General features: G+C 36.1%; 1 protein-coding gene across 6 annotated transcripts in view; it reads right to left on the bottom strand.

The window, feature by feature from the left end:
- Positions 1-1,419: 1,419 nt before the first annotated feature.
- The window catches only part of PDE3B (phosphodiesterase 3B), an 82,873-nt gene continuing 63,629 nt past the window's right edge, over positions 1,420-20,663 (bottom strand). For 2 of the 6 annotated variants that reach the window (XM_054635567.2, XM_054635570.2), the window contains 15 exons: positions 19,944-19,994; positions 19,042-19,305; positions 16,469-16,614; positions 13,981-14,087; positions 13,603-13,861; positions 12,974-13,047; positions 12,358-12,461; positions 11,484-11,618; positions 9,880-9,991; positions 9,036-9,149; positions 7,234-7,433; positions 5,657-5,860; positions 5,268-5,429; positions 3,721-3,970; positions 1,420-3,380 (listed from right to left, as the gene is read on the bottom strand). In XM_054635567.2, coding sequence (XP_054491542.2) covers positions 3,154-3,380; positions 3,721-3,970; positions 5,268-5,429; positions 5,657-5,860; positions 7,234-7,433; positions 9,036-9,149; positions 9,880-9,991; positions 11,484-11,618; positions 12,358-12,461; positions 12,974-13,047; positions 13,603-13,861; positions 13,981-14,087; positions 16,469-16,614; positions 19,042-19,305; positions 19,944-19,994 — 2,409 coding nt within the window. In that variant the 3' untranslated portion in view covers positions 1,420-3,153. The remainder of the gene's footprint in view (positions 3,381-3,720; positions 3,971-5,267; positions 5,430-5,656; positions 5,861-7,233; positions 7,434-9,035; positions 9,150-9,879; positions 9,992-11,483; positions 11,619-12,357; positions 12,462-12,973; positions 13,048-13,602; positions 13,862-13,980; positions 14,088-16,468; positions 16,615-19,041; positions 19,306-19,943; positions 19,995-20,663) is intronic. The other 4 variants (XM_054635568.2, XM_054635571.2, XM_054635569.2 and 1 more) reach the window with 3 other exon arrangements.

The following is a 20,663-nucleotide window of genomic DNA, read 5'->3' as shown; positions in this document are numbered from 1 at the left end:
ACACCAGGAGCAAGCACCAAAGCTTTGAGCTCTTGAATTCTAACTCCTTTTGCTGCTTCACCTGCCCCTGGTTGTGGTTAAAACTGGATGTAAATACAAAGAAATGGTTCTGTGCACAGAGCAAATGAAGTCTTACACAAACTTTGTTAGTCTGGACTTACCTTAAGCAATCCCAAACCATTCCTTTAATTTTGAACCTTACACTCACTGTTAAACTTTGTCATGGAGGGAGAACTCATAGGAAGAGGTTCCAAGTTACTCATTTGACTGGTTTAGCACCTCCTCCACGTCCAGAGGACTCCAGGAAGCACAGGGAGAATTTTGCCCTTATAGAAACTTGGTAGGTCTAGTTCTGTGTGTATGGGTGCAAGTAATCCAACACACCTTGGAAAAGAAGGCAATGAGAAGATGGGAAACTCAAACCTGAGAATATTCTACATAAAACTTGTATTTCTGCATGGCATAAACTTCAGTGTAGGCTAATTTGGTCCACTTCTTGGGGAAAAAAAAAAACCAAAAGAGGTAGTGCTGCATTAGAAAGTGTTTTAAATGTGTTCCTTTGTGTGGTTTTCAGCACTACTCAGCATCCCCTGGCAGCTGTGAATTACTGAAGTGTGATCACAGATTTAAGAGTGATATTCTTTGCATGGAGAGATGATATTTTGCACAACAGCTCAATCAACATTCAGAGGACCCTCCATCACCATTTTTGAAAGATTCAAAACACCTTCAGTTACAGCCACATCTACTTCTGCAAACATTCCCCGAACCAGCCTTTGTTAATTTTTTCCATCTTTTCCCTTTGCTCTTAGAGTAACAGTTAGTCACATACTCTGCACACATTAAAAAAGGCACTTTAAAGCAGATTTAGAACACATTCATAATTAAATGTATCTTTGAAGCAATCTATTGTAAATATCTAATTGGAAATACATATTAGCATTGCAGTTTATTAAACATTGAGGTTTGCTGCTTGTCACTGGATTTTAAAATTGCTTCAGTATTCCTAAAGAGTTTAAGAGAAACCTGAGATAAGAATGTTGCTGGCAAAGATGTCACCACATACAAGTCCTGCCAATGCTCTAGCAAAACATAAAATATTAATTTTTACCTTGTTATACTTTTGTTAATTTATAAATAATGGCATTTTAAGGGAAACTAAAAAATGGAAACTTGTAATGTAAAATAATAGAACAGAAACTTTAGACAAAATAATTAGTATCATTTGTCAGACAAAGCAAAATTATATTAAACAATATTAAAATGATATTTTATGTACACAAACACACTATCTAAACACAAAATGCTGAGAATACAGCATACTAAAAGAATCAGAATTTTTCTAGTCTTCACATTGACTGTAAGAATATATGACCAAAGAAATGTCAAATACCAGGTGTATGATCAGTAAGTGCCAGCTTCAATAGTGCAACATTTTATTAATGACAGAAATATCTGGTTTAACACTGCTCATGTTACAAAAAAACTGCAGTGACAGTGATAATGGCAGCAAAGGGGAATTTGGCACTGTAGATATAGCAAAAGCACATTTCAGTGGTCTTTTAAGTGCATCAACAAAAGGCTTATTAGTGAAAAGAGCAAAAAGAAAAAAAAAAGCCCAAACCTTTCAGTTATTTAAACTGGCCAATGAAACAGCAGAAGGAAAACCTGTGTAAAATAGTGTAATACAGTTTGCACAAGGTTATCTTTTTTTTTTTTCCCAAGTCATTTGATGCAAACACAAATATGCTGAGACACATTCAGAAATAGCACACGTGCATTTGGGTTTTATTCAGTTCAACTACACAGCATTTAAAGGTTCAGTACTAAAAGGAGCACTTTTAAAACCAGGCTTATCTCTGGCTTACTTACCTGTAGCCTAATTTTCAACTTTTTCATTTGTTTGTTTACAAATCAGACCGACTATGGTAGTGTTTCTAAAAATACATTGGGGTGGAATGTGTAAGTTTGTTATTTTAAAACTCAACAATCTAAAATGTGGTACAGTACAGTGATTTTTATCTTGTATCAGGCTTTACACGAAGTTTCCACCTTCTGGTTTCCATATGTGTATTTCAGGATGCACATCAAACTTGAAGGCAATAAAAGCTGTGTCTGTGATGGAAAAAATGTGTGGGGCAAATTAAAATAGCCATTTTGCAACAGTAGTTTATGTCTTTAAAAAAAAATCTTTAATTCTCCTAAAGCTTTACATACAAAGAATAAATGAGATAAGATCTTATTTCCTTAAAATTTAATATGGGAAATGGGTGCAAGATAAAAATCTATGATGTGGTTGACTTGTTTTTAAAGTGAACCTGAGTAAGGGCAGGAAATACAACGTTATTTATGAGTAAAAGAATAAAATTCCTTCATAATTTAAGTAGCTGAACAGGTTTTTAATGTTCTACCACAAAACAGCAAGGCAACAGATGAGAATGGCCTTGTATTCAATGAATTATCATGAACACCCACTGCAAACCTGAATATTTTCTGCAAAAATAAAACATCAGATTATGCACAATAATAAAAAGCATCAGAAATAGATGCACCTGGATTTTCTTTCCTCTTTTTAAACCACAAATATCAGAATTCAGCACTTATGTCACAGTCCTTGAACAGTTGCTCTGAGATGACTACATGAAGCACACTACTGCACTAAGCAGACACCCCACAACAGGCTTGCACTGCAGCAGTAACATGGTTTTCATGTAGGCACAGACTTTTTTTTCCTCATTCATGTTCAAAAACAACATGAAATAAGCAACTCAAGACAAGGTTAGGATTCATCCCGCGGTTCCTTGTTAGCGAAAAGTTCTTGCCACTTTGGTAATCAAAGTCACTGAATGTTTTTTTAAAAACTGCAGGTACCTCAAGGAAAAGAAGAGTTCCATATTCAGCAAGGCAGCATTATATCAGGATATTTTATACCAACTAAGGCATAAAGAACTTTGCATCAGGGTATACAATACTCAATCTCTGAATAAAGTCCTGTATTCTGTGTGTGGCGAAAGTGCATAGGAGTGGGATTCCACCAGAGCACAAAGAATCCTCTCACAGTATTAAGGCCTTTCGATTTTATGTGTGTGAGCTGAAGTCAGCACAGTGGAAAAAACATAGGCTGTCATCACACTGGACACCACTGGAGCTCCCTTAGCACGTCTTCTCTTCTCCCAGCTGTCGTTCATCATCTTCATCAGCTTCCTCAATAACCTGAATGTCATCTGCTTGAGGTAAAGATGAGATTTCAGTCAGCAGTTTGGCTCCTTCTGTTTTGTTTTTCTCTTCCTCTTCGATCACTTTCTTCCATATTTTGTGATTTTCACTGAGGTGGTGTATTAGCTGGCAAAATATTCGTCTACCTTTTTTTCTTTGAGCTTCTGTAAAATTATAAGCATATTGGATTGTTTGATATTCTGAGTAATTGTATTTTATACATACAAAGCCAATGGCACATTGCAAGCAGGATGTACATTTCAGCGAGGCACATGGATGATTATTCTGAATATTTAAACAGTGGCATGGCAAAGGATATCAACAAGTTTCTGTTTTAAATTGCAAATCTCCTGGTAGCAACAAAACTTTTGTTAAAAGAGGAAAATTTATGAAGCAGCAGAATAGCAAATGCTACAAGATTTCTACAGCACAATTTCAACTACCACTGCTACATCTGAAGCTACTGAAGGACAACCAAGCACCAACTGAAACACAGAAACTTACTTAAAATAAGATCATCTTCCATTTCTTCATCATCACTCTCTAACTGTGCACCATCATCATCTTCAGTGCTTTCTGCATCCTCCTCCTCTTCATCAACCCACTGCCCTGGAAGCAACCCAGCTGCGTTGTAGGAATTACAAAGGGGGCCAACTATGTGAGTGATGAAAGATTCCTGCAGTTTCGCCAGCTGGGGAGAAGAACGATCCATGAAGGGGCTTATAGGTAACCCAAGACTTGCTTCCTCATCACCCTGAAAAAGAAATGAAAAAACTTACCAGAATTTCTCACAAAATTGGCTTTAAATTCTTATTTTAAAAATTACTTTTAATGAAGCGAGTAATCTCCAGCTTCCTCAGCAGGGGAAGCATGTGGAAAGGCACTGATCACTTCTCTCCAGTGAGCAGCGACAGGGCTTGAGGGAATGGCATAAAACTCTGTCAGGGGAGGTTTAGGCTGGATATTAGGAAAAGGTTCTTCACCCAGAGGGTGTTTGGGCACTGGAACAGCTCTCCAGGGCAGGGCTCACAGCACCAGCCTGACAGAGCTCTAGAAGATTTTGTTCAATGCTCTGAGGCACATAATGTGATTTTTGCGATGTCCTGTGCAGGGATAGGAGTTATGCTTTGACGAGCCCTGTGGTCCCTTCCAAGTCAGGATATTCTGTGATTCCATGAACCACCACATGGGATTGTATGTTTTTACTGGGGAGAATAATTGTACAGACTAAGGGAATGAAAATGTAATTAGGCCAATTTAAAATAAAGACACATTATGGCTCAGACTTGCACAGTCCGTAATCCTCCCTCCAGCTTTGCTTGTGTCTGGATGGAGAACCAGTTCTACTGGAACTGCTATTCCTCTGCCTTTACAGGATGGATTCAGAGCAGGCAGAGACTCAGCTTCAATTGCTGAGCTGATGAACAGAGAAAGTGGCAGAGAAATCAGCCATAGCAAGGCATGCTGGTAATGGTATCCCCTGCAAGGCCACAGGAGAATGAAATGAGCTATGACATCCAGAGTCAAGTGGTTTCTTCGCTGTTTTTTGGGGGGTTTTTTCCCCACCATTTTATAAACTGGAGAAGAAAAACATTGAACAGTTTTTCATCAAAAAATCTGAGCTATAATTACTTATCTCAGCACTTCCATGGACCTGAGAGCTTTAGAGCTGAACATACACTTTCAGTCTTGTGGATATTCTTTCACCTAGAAACACATCTGTGAACTTAACTTCCAAAATGAAAGAATTTTTTTTTTGCTTTATCAGCATCATCCTAAGGAAAGAATCCCTCCCCCTCAAAAATCCCCTAATATCTGAAAAATGGAGAATACAGGCTGGGAGCTTGTTTTCTAACACAACTATTAGAAACTAAAAGATCATGCTAGTAAGCTACCTGTGAAAATAAATTTTAGTATTCAGAATGAGAAGATAGAAATACCTCACCTGAAGATTTAAAACAAGGAATAAAGCTTAAATTAGTTAAACACTGGTAAAACAAAGTATTATCTGCCTGTCATTAAAAAGAGAAAATTGTTCTTTCCATACCCACCTGCTCATAAAATTCATTGACAATGCCTTCAGTCCATTTCAGATGCAGGTCTCTGATTTTGGCTGGGCCATTGATATCAGCCAGTTTGATGCATATTTGACAGGCCAGCAGGCGATCGTTCTCATTGCTCCATTCTATGCCATTGCTGTTCATGTCATTGACCTGGGGTAGGCACAGACATCCACTTCAAACCATGGGTTTATTAAGCAACCTACAAACCATCTACAGCTGGTTTGTACAAAGGAAATACTCTACTTGCATTTTAATAGCTTAAATTTAAAGAATATAAAACTTTATATGCAAGTAATTAAAACCAACAATAACTGAGAAGCAATGATAAAATCTGTACATCAAGACCAGATCAGTGCAGACACTAAAGTGGAACAAACCTTGGCATTAAATTCTGCAAGGAAATCAAAATGCTTCTTGAGGTCTGTGGCAAGGATTGCTTCAATCACTAAGAAACGAAAGCGCTTGAACTCCACGTGATCAAGGTTTGATAAAAAGTTGTATTCTGGTCGTGATAAGAAAAGATTCCAGGCAGATGCAGCATGGTGATTTTCTAGGACTGATCTGTCATTGTAGAGAACAGCCTACAGGGGAAAAAAAAAAAAAAACAAGCAAGGAATCATAAATTACACAGGGAAGTTTTAAAGTTATAATTAAATATTCTGAAGTTTCAGGGCTGGTCAGAAACAACACTAGGTAAAAATAAAAGTAAAAAAAATGTTTTGTCTTCTAGTTTTGGGGTTGAAGTGACACAAAAATTACAGATGAGGGAACTCCCCCTATCCCCCCCCCCCCAAACTTAACAATTAGCAATGTTCTTTTTTTCTTTAAAATCCTTAATGATGTCTTAGTGACACCTACATTCAAACTGTAGGCACACACACAAAAACAGCTTAAGACTTTGCACAGTGCATGTGTGGAGCAGTGTGTGTTTTATGTCACATGGTGATGTAAAAACAAAACAAAACAAGAAAAAAATAAATCTAAGTATTTGTTTTCAATTTCTCTTAATTGCGTTGGAAAAGCAAAAACAACAAAAACCCCAACCCAACAAAAACAAAGAAATAAACAAAAAACCGTACGAATAAAATACCCCACTAGAAAAAGGACTCCAAAACACAAAAGAACTGTCATAATGGAAAATGGTGCAAATTATCACTAATTTTCAAAGGGCCATGTTTAATGCTAATGCAGAAGTTTTAACTGTAAACAAGCTAACTAAAATATAAAAACAGTAGCAGATTTTACTCACAGCTTCCATGTTTCTAAAAAACACCCTATAAAATAATGAATTCAATATAGATTAAACAGAACCTGAAAAAAAAATCATTTTGCCAAAACTTTTTGCAGTTTTTCAAAGAATGCTTGCATTTTTGAGACTTCATGATGGATGTCTGTGTAGTTTGGTGTTGTTCCTCCTTGCATGCTGTTTTCAGCAGAAATACACAACATCCTACATACTAAACTCCATTTGTAATAAGGAGTTGATGAAAACTGATTGGAAAGTTCATTTTCAAAGTCTTTATCTCCTAACAAGTGTACCAGTTTCTGATCTATTGTTATTGTTGATATTATTAGTATTATTATTTAAGTTTCTTTTCTGTAACTTACTAAGAGATCCAAACAGCCATCATAGCTGATTACACAGACCCAGGGCCAGCTCTCTATTAAATAATCCTTTACTCTATCCTGCATTGGTTTCTGTTGTTATTTTCAATTTTGCAATTTGAAATTGTTTCTGCATGTATACACAACCAGTACATACAAAACACATCAGAATTTAACAGGAAAGAAAAATATTACACAAGTATAGTACATGTTAATTTCCCCATTTCTTAAATCAGGCCTAAATACTTCAATCTTAAACAACTTACCTTAGAGATATAGAATAGAAAATAATTCTTTATACTGATTTCCTACAGAAAGAAGTGATTTTTTTGTGTGAAGAGGTTCCTACCTGAGGTGCATTTGTGGCCACTAGAAAAGCATTTGTACGTCCAGGGTGATCATAGTCGTGCATGGCAGCTGCTACATACAAAGCCATCAATTCCAAAGCAGGAATGTTTGAAGCCAGGCAGCCATAACTGTCATCAGTAATAGGACAGCTTTTTGAAGAAGTGTAGCTGACTTGAACTGGGGCAATACCACCGGCTTCATCTTAAAAAAAAAAAAAAAATTCAAAGTACAAAACCAGAATATTTTTTAGAACAGTACTTCATACATATTTGTAATACATTATAAATGTGTATAAACAGCCAGACACTGTTGCAAACACAGTATGTTTATCCTTGCTGTCATGAATCTGAATAATTGTCAGACTAATATTTTAAAAAAGAAAATTAATGATAATTTTTATAGATTAACAATTTTGAAGAAAAGTTGAAGTGCCATTGAGTTGCAAATTTGTAGCACTAACAGAGCATTCTATTGTTTGTCTCAAACCTGAATTTGTCCAAGAAAAAATTAATCAGCACCTTCCTTAGTATTTCTATAATTTTCCCATTTCTTGAACTTGCAAACCTACAGGAAAACTTGGAGGTGGAAAGTGGAAACTACTGCAAAAGGAATTAACTCCATTAGTTTAGAAATATTTGCATGATAAGAATATTCAGAGTTTTATTATTGTCTTTTCCATGGACAAAGTCACTACTTTAAAAAAAAGGAAAAGAAATACCACTTATTTTAGCAATGCATAATATCAAAGGAACTCCCTTGCCTTAATAGAATAAACAAGGATTAGAAACCTGAAAATATTTGTACTGGAAGAGTTTCCAAGCAATAAGATTATAATTTCTTATTTTAATTTTTCTTTTTTTGTAGAGGAGAATAAAATCATTATTATCACTTTTCTCCAGTTAAGTCTCCAGACCCAACCCATTTAACACTTGGAGAAAGAAAAGGCAATAGGGTGCAATCAATAGATAGGGACAAACTTGGAAAAAAGAGAAAATCCCAGCCCTCTAAAAGCCATATGACTTGTGTCTTGTCTTTTTCTACTACACACTTCAAACAGAGTTCTTGATTTTATTTTTTCTGAAATACAAACCATTTAGCATCCAAGTCTATGTTTCCAATCTTTTTTTAAATCCTTTACTTATAGGATACAATTAGGTAAAAATTACAAATTCTAAATTTAAAAGTTTGTTCTATGAAGTCACAGACAATACAAAAGCAAGCTTCACTGGAAGTACCTTCACACAACATTTGAATTTGGAGGTATTATTTCCTTTTCAGGGATGCTCTTATGCAGTTATTTTTGGGGTGGTCTCCTCTGAGTTTGAAAGCCTGCATGTGATAGCTAACTGAAAATTCTAAAATATTAATTTTTATACTAAAGCCATTAAGGAGAACTTCAATTAAGTTAAATACTTTGGTATTTTTTCTTTGGTCTATTTAACTTTCCAATAAAGTTAAGAAATATTAGCCTAATGTATTTCAAATGCTAAAAATACCCTGACTATAGCAGAATACAGAGGTTTCATTCAGCATAGAAAATTTATTAAGTGAACCAGTTTTCTTGGCTAACAAACTAACCATTACTCATCTACTAATTTTTCTGAAAGTCAATTGTATGATATTTCTGAACGGTGTGTGCTTTGTGATTTTTTTTCTACTGCATTATATTAAAGTACAAAAAAAAAAAAAAAAGTGAGTCATAAGAATAATTCTATATTTTCTTCCAGAGCAATTTGGTTCACCTGCTGTAGGTTCATTGTAAGATTCTTCAGCAAAACAAAACCAGCCTGTGTGAATACACACCTATTTCACTCTCCATTATGTGCTCATTACGGATTTGCTGGAATCCAGGAATGGGCCGTGTGGTCAGGTACCAAACTGCATGGAGAACATCCGTGGCATGGATACGATTGTGATCTGAAAATCAACAAGATACAATTAAAAAATTGTTATCTGCAATGGCATCACACGGAATAATAAAAACAACAGCAAAAAAAAAAAATGTACAAAATGTATTACAAGCGAGCTTTTGATTAAATCTAAAAGGAAAAATAGAATTTTAAATGTTAGTGGTAGATAGATGTATCACTGAACATTTTTCAGAAGGCAGTTAGATAAACAAACAGTGTCTATGTACACTTCATCCTACCTGGGCCTCAGGAAGGGATTAAATGGCCTTTTAAATCAATAATGGTGAGAAACAAGCGTGGCCTGCAATCTGATACCTACAAGCACCCGAGCTGGGCAAACATCTGTGGAGTGGGGAAGTGTGGTTTTTGTTTTGTTTTCCAATAAATTTGGCTGCCTTGCAAAGCAAGGTGAATAACTACCATCAAAATTCTCCATTTCTTCTCATTTTGTTAAGGACCTCACCCAAATTTCTGTTAAATCAGCAACTATTCTCCCATTGACTTCAGTGTGTTTGATTCCACCACTAATTCAAATTCTCTAAGATTAATCTTCAAACTCCAAATTAACCAATTCACTTTTAGAGTCCACCCACTTTGTCCTGCAATTCTCTAGACCCATTCTATGCTCTGTCAAGTGCATTCACTAAAAACACACTTAGCAGCCCAGAAATACAAATTCCCACAGCAAAGGGGAGCCACTGATAACAAAGTTCCTTGTGTAACCAGGGAGCACTTACAGGGAATATCCCGGTAGCCGTTTTCTAGCGCACAGAAGTAATTCATAAATTCTTGAGTGGGGATCTTGAAAATTTCAAACAAGCCAGTGTCTTGAAACAAGGTATAAGTAACCTAAACAAATATTAAGATTAATTTTAATCTGAAAAACTTAAATATCTTTGCATGTTCTGCTTTTTCAACTTGAAAAATATTTCTTGTTTTTAAAATTGTACTTGCCGACAGACATGGAAAACACTGAAATTCCACTAAAGAATTATTGGAATGCTATTGTCATAGAGATATATTTAATATATTTTTAGCACAAAAATGTGGATTTTCACAATCCTCTCAATAAAGAATAATAAAAGCTTTTATGTCATTACTGATAATTCTATGCACAACTCATTTGTAATAATATACCCCAAATTTTTTTAGAAGGCTAAATAAGCCATGCTTTATCCCATTAATGACCTAAAAAGAAGAAATTTACGTTCAGACTTATTATTCAGAACTTCAAATTATTTAATTAAAATAGCAAAGTCCTTAATAATAAAACAAAACAAAGAGAAACAAACAACACAAGTCCTCCAAGTTGTTTTGAGACTTTGGCAAAGAGATGCTAGTTCTTGCATTTATTATGATTTCTCTTGAGTGTTTTTAATAAAACTAGCTGGTAAATGAAGAAGTATTTCAAAAAGGTACTCAGAACTTCCATGTATATATATAGACCATATATTATTATTTACATGTAGATATCAGTGTACTTCAAAGCCTAATCCCCCCCTCACCCACAGCTGCAAATATTTTACAAAAATGTAAAACAAGTCACTGCTACTCATTTTTGTAACTTTTTTCCCTAGACACAGGAGAGGAACAAGAAGTTCTAAAGCATGGGAGGTGCTCAGAGGAACAGGAGCTGCAAAATTAGGGGACATCACTCCAGGGTGGAAAACTAAGATACTGGAAATAAAACTGTTTAGCGGTCAGATCAGAAGCTCCATGATTGCTAAATCCACTCTAAAGAAAGAGGCAGAAGCTTCCAGATGACCCTGATGAATGGGACAAGCTGGGGAAGAACAAACAGGATCCTATTCTTGCACCTGCCAGCAGGAATTGGCTTCAGCAAACATGGAAATGCATGGAAATAAATCAGAAAGAGATAAAAGGGATACTACATGCAGAAAGCAGAATGGAAAAAAACTCCACTGTTTGTAGATCAGGAGGCAAAAGGCTGCCTAAAAGATCACTTCTCTTCCCCCACAGGTGGGGCAGAAATATTTTACTGAAGTAGAGAAAAAAGTAATGGCTGCCAAGCAGAGTAGTAATTCTGAAAGCAGGAGATAATTCTGCACAGGAAATTATGGCAAAACCTCATCAGTGTGAGTCTAACCTATTTACATTGAGAATGAAATTCAGAAAAACTGGAGCATGTTCTCTATAGATAAACCATTTCTTATGGTTTACAATGACATGGAGTACATGAGAAGTCACATTTCTGCTTTTGAAGATATTCACATAAATGCAATTTCAAGTATCCACATGAACGTTGACTGCAAAATTTCTACATGGTTTAAATAAAGGACACCTTTACCTACCCTCCCTCATATAATAAAGGACAACAAACCTGGCTGAGGATCCTTCCAGACTGATCTCCCATTTCTTTTACAAGGTCAAAAACTTGGAAATTCCAATTGCTCATCTTCTCCAATAGTGAATCATGGTCTAATATCATTGTTTCTAATGTAGAACTCTGTTCCACCTGTATGAGATTAAGATACTTTATCATCTCTAAAATAACAATGAAAATTAATTTATCAGTTGTGTTGGCAAAAAAAGCCTTGAAAATGATAAATCATTAGTGAATTTATTGAATGGTGCTGCAACTATGGCTATGAGAAAATCATAAATCAATAGCACAAATAGCACACTTAAAGGCCTGAGCTTTCCTGTTTTGGGCAGCAGATTCTGGGGCTGTCTGAGATAGTGCTAAATTTTCCTTCTTATTTATTTTTAGATATGAAGAGTTAATAAAACAAAGCAAAAATACGCATAGGCTTAAAACCAAAGATTTACTGAGCTTTAAGAATAGGTTAATTGGACAAGTTTTAAAAACATCTGATGTATAAACCCAAAATGTTAATAGCACTGTATTGGACACTCATTTGTGAGTCTCACTGCCACTGCTGCATCTTTCATAAAGTTCCAAAAGAAAATATTAGCCAGTGTTTGAGCATACCCTCTCAACATTAAATCTACACAAATCAATATTGATCAACAAAATCGATACAACCACAAGCTTTCCTGTCATTTGCTAGTGACATTTATGCCAGATAAACAATTGTTAAATGAAAATTTAAATTCCAACCATGCACCATAACCCCTTAGAAATTACTATTTTCGCAACATAAAGGCCTCTTCACAGCAAGTTGGAAATGATAAAGAAACAGTGAATTGAGAAAAGTTATTGCAGGGGTTTTTTTTGGCAATTACATGCTTACAAGCAGTGTATTTTGTGTTTGATCAATCATTTCCTTCTTTTCATCTTTCCTCTTCTCTGTATGGTGGAAAGATTCTTTGGAGACATTAGCACTTGCAATTTCACCTTGAAGAAAACACACAGAGAAATACTGTATCAGTAACTGATTTGTAAATTACTACTGTCTAATAATTTTTTAACTGATCATATGGATTTGTGCCAGAAATATAAGTAAGAGCTTGTTTCTAAACCATTTTATTTAGGAAATATGCAAAAAAGTCATTGAGGACAAAATTTATTAGACAAAAATTATTTGAAGATGAAGAAAAGCTATAAGCATAGCTTTTATTAAAAAAAAAGTGATTAGTTTAGCTTAGTTAGTAAAGTACTTATTTTATACATGGAGTACAGAGCTATAAAGGTATTAGTGGAAGCCTGTTTTAAAATCCTTACTATGAAGCAGGCAATACTTTGTCTTATTTTGATTATTCTAAAACACAAAACAAAGTAAAATGCATACATAGGTTAAAATATAGGAAAAAATTATGTAAAAATAGTGAAATTTTAATTTAACAGACTTGGGGAAAAAAAAAAGGCAGTTAGTTGATATCAAGTATTTGTCTATTTTGAAATCCCACCTGATTTTCTGTCTCTGTATTCTGCAAAGTCTGGTTCTGGTATTGGAACAGGCTTGAGTATCTGACGTCCACAGCTTACAGAATACATGAAAAATATTTACAACATTCAGTAACTTTCTTCTTTTGCTACTGCTGTCTTCTACTGAAAAATATCTGCAGATTACTTTTTTAAAAAGGTTTGTAAAGATTCCTTCAACAACTGACTAGAGTATTTTCTCCTAAATTTGGCACACATAGATTTGGTCTGTCCTTAGATAATAATCAACCATCACCTCCCCCAGATTTAGAGCCCTGAATTATTAAAAAGTAGAGCTCATAACTAAGAAAGCATTCAGAAACACAGAATCCTATTCCCAAGTAAGAAACCCTCCTTTTCTAAAATTCTACAGAACATTGCTCCTCTACAATAACAGCTGCTGAGAAGGATGGGCCATGTCAAAGCAGCAACATACATTCAAGCATGCTTTATTCTCCCATGGATAACACAGTTACAGATTATTATGAGATTTATGCCCATTTTCTATCCTAGTAGGGGCACAGGGCCTGATTTTTTGTTGGTTTGTTTTTATTTTAATTGCATTCTTTTTACCCATATGAAGTGACTGAAATTATAACAGAATTTACAGTACCTGCTACACAAATAACCTACAGGTGTTTTAACAGGCTGCTGAAAATCTGGAGAGCTAGGTGTGTGTCCTGGAGGCTTGTGGATATTAATGCTTGGTTTTGTGAGGAAATCAGCAGTGTCAGGGAATTCCACAGGTGACCAGTTGCTGAAAGCCCCACTGGAGACAGATCCATGGCTTGGTGAACCCACGGGACTCAGGCCAGGAGAAGCACCTTCCAAAACAAACATGACATGGGGTCCAGATGCCAACAAAGTCATTGCTGTTTACAAAGAGGGGATTTAAACATCAAGGGACATGCTGAAGTTATTTTAGTGCTTTGTTTACATGAGAAGACCTGTGATGTGCCATCCTGTTACTGTACAAGTGGCATGATCCTACCTGCTCGTCTGGGAGCCATGTGATGAGCCAAGGTCACAGAGGATGATCTTTGCTTTGGTATTGTCAGCAAGTTTGCACCAAAAGACCCATTTGAGTGAGATCCTTGGCTGAAAAGAAAACAGTGAGGATTTTTTTTTTCATTGTTTCTTCATTTCTCTTCCACTTTTATTAATTAAAATGCTTTTAAAATAGCTACACTGCCCTGTGACAGGTCCACCACCATTTAAGAATACTACAAAGCTGTCGAATTCAAAACCAGCTAAAAAATACATGTCAATTACATGAAATAAAAACTGCTGTGCACTGATTGAAAGCAACAATAAAATTAACACATCCTACAATGATGCAGTAAATAGACTGTGTGATAGGTTTTAGTTTCTAACATGCTACTTTCCTTGAACGTTTGAAGCAGGCTGTTTCCTAACAGATCTGAAGATTGATTACTTTGGAAATACAAGTAAAACTTTACACAGCCACATAAATTTTGCATATTCAATCAGATGTCTTATTTATTATAAACTTAAAAGTGAAGCTGTTTTTGCCATCAAAGCGTGTTTTGCTTCCCCGGCCAAATCCTTAAACTCGATTGCTCAATCCTGCCATCTGCTGTTCCAGGAACAAAATTTCACTCCATGGTTTAAAATTATATTTCCTTTAGGGAACAAAAATGTAATATGCAATTAAAAATAACTGTATGTGTTTACTTCAAAGTGAAAATAGTTAATGTAAAACTATTTTTCTTCAGGAGGGGAAAATAGTATTTACCAAAACAGATTTAATCTTTCTTCAGCCGATGGCAAAAAAAGTCCAGTACAGAAATAATACTTGATCTCCCATCACTAGTTTAAATACATGAATATGAAAAACGAGTTCAAGAATAAACACGGATCCTGTGTATCTCCAACTACAGGAAAGGGTGCAGTGGAGCCATAAGATGATGAGGGATCTGGAGCATCTCCCGTATAAGGAGAGGCTGCAGGAGCTGGGCCTGGTTAGTTGAGAGAAGGCTGAGAGGGGATCTCATCAATGTATATAAATACCTCAAAGGAGGGCTAAAAGGAAGGTGCCAGACACTTTTCAGTGCTGCCCAGCAAGAGGAGGAGGAGCAATGGCCATAAACTAAAACATGAGAAGCTTCACCTCAACATGAGGAAGAACTTTACATTTTGAGTTTGTGTTTGAATGAGAAACCAAGTCAAAAATCTGCATACAAATAAAACAGAACAGATGCTTTTGAATAGTAAGGAAAGTGAGGAAACCCTCTGTAAATGTCCACTGAGACTGCAGCAGGAGGGCTGAGTCTCAAATAGAAATCCCACGGTTGCTAAGGTTAAAGCAATTTCTCTGGTCCCTGGTTATTTCCAGTGGGGAGGTTCATCTATCTGGACACCAGCAACCAGGTCAGCATGAAAATATCATCTTTTAATGACCACTACTGCTCGTATTAGAATCTTCAATGGTACTTCATACACAAACCACAGTTAAATCTTACAACGGAAAAACTTAAAGATCATCTTTTATTCAAGGGGGGAAAACCACTGAAAGGGACAAATTATTCAAGTGGCTCACTTTAATATTAAATAAAATGCTGATAAGTAAATTCTTGGACATGTGTATATAAATTCCCATCTACTACTAATAATTACCAGTTATCAGCATAACTCACATTTTCTTTTCTAAAAATGCATGTTATACTTTCCTTATGACCTATGCAGAACCATTTAAAGAAAAAAAAAAAAACCAAATCAAGTAAAAAATTCAAATAAACAACCGAACAAAAACCCAAACAATACCAACAAAACAAGAGAAGCAAAACCACACACATTGTTACAGATTTGAGAAATAAAGATGTGCTCATTTATACATTTAAATAAAATGGAATGTGTGAATTTTCACTAATATACAACATTATACAAAAAGAAAGAAAAAACTTATTCATCTTAATCCTAATTCAGAATGTTATCTGATTCTGGAAATAAAACCTCTATTTGCACCATATTTACTAACCAGTAGAGAAGAGATTACTACCTTAATTTACCTTGAAACATGCTTGATGACTGGAGGAATAATAAACATTATAATACACACAACAGTGGCTACCAACCACAAGAAAATTGTCTCACCTTTTTAACTGTGCATGGGTATATGAAAGTTGGCAAGTGATCCATATATTAAACTAAAAGACTGAGGCAGTCAGTACAAGTTTAGAGACTAGTTTGTTTTGTAATCATGTATGCTGGACTCTTTTTTCATTTCCTACTCAAGCTTATATCAAGTTTTACTTACTATGACAGAGCAGACTATTTAACCTCAGAACAACCTGATTTCTACTTAAGATCAACCTGAGTTACACAGCATAGTACATCATTAACTTTTCCAGTTTATGCTGGCAGAATTTGGAGCCTTAATTCACAGGACTTTACATCCAGTACTTCTGCTGCCAAGTTCCAGCATTATTATTGCCCTTAAAATGCTGCTCAGTGCTTACCTTGGTGTGTTATACTCCTGATGGGATCTCTTGCTAATGCTACTCCTTTCCCATCTGGATGATGTTGATTCCATGGATGACAAGCCAGAAACTCCTGAGGATCGTCTCAGCTGTGGGGTTGGCAGGCTGCTCCTGCTACTTAATCCCTGTCGAGTAATTTGACCGTGGTTAAAATCCATGGAAGTAAAAGCAGATGTTAAAATTTTATTTCTGATTTGTATGGGCTATTTGTTGCTAATTTTTACAGTGAAACAGCTGACGTGGTACCTTACCACAGGTATGGTCTCTTACTCCAGGTGGGGGCCTCCCAAGGGCAACAAGGCCAGGAGATAAGAGATGTGCACACTCTGGGGTTTGCCTACACAACTTCTACTTGCCTTAACTGTGAAATCTGTTAAAATCATGACTTAATAACAGCAGAAACTCACCCATCTGGAAAGCATTCTACTGTCATACACTGGGAGATCTGGGGACAGTTCTAGGGACAGTCCTGATGGAAGTGGAAACTTTCCGTTGCAGAGTAGCCTTGCAATGTTTATTGTCTCATATTTAATTTTTTTTTTTTCCTGAATACTGGGCAGTTAACACTTCCAAGAAACCCACAGGGATGGGTCAGCATTAGATAAGCAGTTATGACTAGCCCAAGGTCAGAAGCCCATTTACATTCTTTTCCCTGTTTTTAATTCCTTTCCTGTAGAGGAGGACAGGCAGCTCACCACTGAATCATGGAACGATCTGTGTTGGAAGGGACCTTAAAGATCCTGAAGTTCCAACCCACCATGCCATGGACAGGGACACCTTTCCCAGACCAGACTGCTCACAGCCCCATCCAACCTGGCCTAATACCCCATCTGACCCTGCCCTCTTTCAGTTTGAAGCCATTCTCCCTGTCCTGTCACTACAGCTTGTGGAAATAACCCCTCTCCCCCTTTCCTACAGACTCCCTTCAGGTACTGGAAGACCACAGTTAGGTCACCCAAAAGCTTTCTCTGCTCCAGGCTAACAACCACAGTTCTCTCAAACATTCCTTGGAGGAGAGGTGCTTCAACCCTCTAATCAACTTGATGACCCCCTACTTTGTCTCTTCCCTGACTGGCTTCCAAAGATGTACATAATCCACAACAAAAAAATATGGAGAGACCTTTTACATTCTAAGTCAGGGAAAAAGAGAGAATGGGAACCTTTCAAAATCATCCATTTTGAAGAAATACTTTCAAAATATTTTCTTTGCTGTGTTTTAACCTGGAATTTTTCCTCATATATCTTTTTTTAAAAGCAAAAGGTATCTATCTTTCTCTTGCAGTAACATACATAGCCCAATATTTGGGCTTATTCTTAAACATACCAAAGCCAAAGAATTATTGAATGATTGTGGCAAGCACTAGGCAAATTTCTATACAGAAAATCTCCAGAACTTGAGGAAAAAGTTACTTTTTAGGAAGGAAAAAAAGAAAGCAGCTGCAAAAAACCATAATATTTAAATCTCACATACTCTTTATAATTGGTCTCCAACAATGAATATTTCTCATTTCACACTGTTTTGACTAGCTACAAAGAAATTTTAAAAATCAAAAAGAATGCCAATCCTTAGCAGCTTTTAAAGACATCCACAAAGAAAGCCATGCCAAATGACTGTAATCACTGCCCAACTGATTTCTGCAGGTATCCATTGTGACATTACAAGGAATTTCATACTGAAGTGGTTCTGCAGGATCTTCCACAGAGTAACCTGCAGACACTGAGTTTTTCCCCCAAAAAACATGGTTCCCAACAGACATTTCACAGGCTGAATCAGGCTCCAAAATACTAAACCCACCAGATGATCAGTTTGGGCCAAGTTGCCCACTTCCTGGAAATGTAAACAACTACAGGGCATGTCCCAGAGTAGCCTCCACAACAAATAGCCTCAAGCCATCAATACTGGGCTAGAAATATTAGCTCTGGTGCCCTGCAGTTGTGTTTCTATATCATAATTTTTTTTTCCCCACCACATTCTTTACCATTTCATATAGTAACTACACTTTTGCTTTCATTTATTAACCTAGGGTAATGGAGAAGTGACAGTAGATTTTACACTGGTCTCAAAGCGATTTGCTGAAGAAAAAGAAGGGATACTTTTCCTCTTACATAGCTGATTTGGTTCTGTGTGATGGCTGGTTTGCTGTCCACAAGAGCAAATTTCTTGGGGAAAAAAGGTCAATGAAAAAACCACACTGACAGTAATGGTTGGATAAAGAATGCAGAAGAATCAAGAACAGCCCTGTTTGTCCCATATCATGAGACTATAACACCTTCAGTTTATATTTGCTGTTATTTTGAAGAATGTTGTGGTCAGGGTGCAGACCAGTGCTTGTACTGTCTACCCATCAACCACTTGAATTTGCATTTTAGTGCTTATATCCACTTCATTCAATGTGTTTTCACAGCTGCTCCCTTTTGACCTTAAACATTGTCCACAGGTACTCACTAGAGAACCTGCTATGCATAAAGGAGCATTCCATCTAGATGAATTTTCTTTCATCTAATTTTTTTAATTGTGACACACACGCGAACGCAAATAAAAGATGTTCGACCTTGAGCAGCTTCCGATCTTTTTCAGCAGGATCCTCAATTTCAGGACAGGGGAAGAAACCAGGAAAGGGAGTGAATGGGCTGGCCTTTGGCCTGCATGCTCCTGAGAAAGCACCAATGAGGCTGTTAATGCTTCGAAGGGAGGAGACCACGTGTGGGGGGAGGCATGGGTCACTCAGGAGCTCCGTGAGCAGGTTCCGAGCCTCGTTCAGCACTGAGAGATCGACTCCACTGCCACTGCCAGCACTCTGCAATAGATGGAAATGCTGCAAACCGTTAACATGCCAAAACACTTCATGGTGTTCTTTGTTTAAAGTAAGTATCTCGTGCATTGCAAATTTAGCAAAAATAAATTTTTAAAAAATCAATGCAACACAATTTCTTTTAAACAAAATATATATAGACATTCAGACAGCGGTGTCTGCAGGCTTTTGTCACACAATAAAAAGTAATTCACAATTCAACATTAGCTTTCAGCTTCCTTTTCTCTATTTGAAATTTGTTGGCAATTTTTAAATTTCTACTTTCATTACTTTGTCTCAGAATTAAACTTATTATTCCTTCTCTTCCACAATATCAACAAATTTTGGCAGTCAAACTGTTAGAGCCCCTTACAGAGGTACAATTTCCACAACTTCATAATTTTTATTAACCCTGATTCTACTGAAAGAAGTTATAAAAAAATTTATCCAAACAAAAGTGATTCATTTTAATTTTGCATAATTCTCTGAACAGGAACAACAAGAGCTTACTACAATCTAAGGAGACAGAGGGAAAAATAGGCAAATACAGCATCAACAGAAGAACTGAAGTTTGACAGTCTCAACAGTTTTGAAATCTGTACTCAATCACATTTCACCAAAAAAAAAAAAAAAAAAGACAATTAAATTCATAATATACTGACCTGGTAATAGGGCTTGTACCATTGCTTCAAATCCCAATCCCAAAGTATCATCTGTAAAGATAAAAAAAAAAGGAGAAAAGAAAAGATTAATAAAAAGGTAATGTGTAAATGGTAATTAACGGGTAAAGGTAATTAATAAAAGGTGATGTGTTAATGTTGTAAAACAGCAATGGCATACATTTTGATTATGTGATGCAAAGGGAAATGTCTCTCCCTTTGTTTTTTCATATGTAATTTGGGCCATATTCTCAGTTAATGCTACCCAGCAAGAGTCCTAAAGAAGAGTTTAAAGAAATTGCATGCAACAGAGATATCGTGATGACAGAATAATCTGCCCTTATTTCAATATTTTTGGATTGCTCATAAATCATTCAACATACACATTAAATTTGATGGTGATGCTGCTTTCCTGCTCCTATTCACTTCAACATAAAAAAGCAACTCTAGCCTAAAACCTCCAAAATATTTTTTCTTTCAGAATCATTCAAACAGAAGCATTTTTTTGTAAATACAGCGAAGAAAGCATTACTTTAAATCATGTACTTTTAAAGTGGGCAAAAATCTCTCCAAAGAGGTTAAAAATTGGTATTTTTAAAAGATTTTCTTGCAGGAGGTTTTGTTAGGCTTTGCTTGAACATGGCTACAAAGCCCCATGTTCTGAATAACCTAACTAAACCCACCAAACCCACAAAAGAACGTCAGCAACACAATCTGAAGATG

This window comes from Agelaius phoeniceus, chromosome 6 (genome assembly GCF_051311805.1).
Source record: "Agelaius phoeniceus isolate bAgePho1 chromosome 6, bAgePho1.hap1, whole genome shotgun sequence".
Taxonomy (NCBI): domain Eukaryota; kingdom Metazoa; phylum Chordata; class Aves; order Passeriformes; family Icteridae; genus Agelaius; species Agelaius phoeniceus.
Note: the sequence above shows the minus strand (reverse complement) of the source record. Positions and strands in the feature narration are given on the sequence as shown.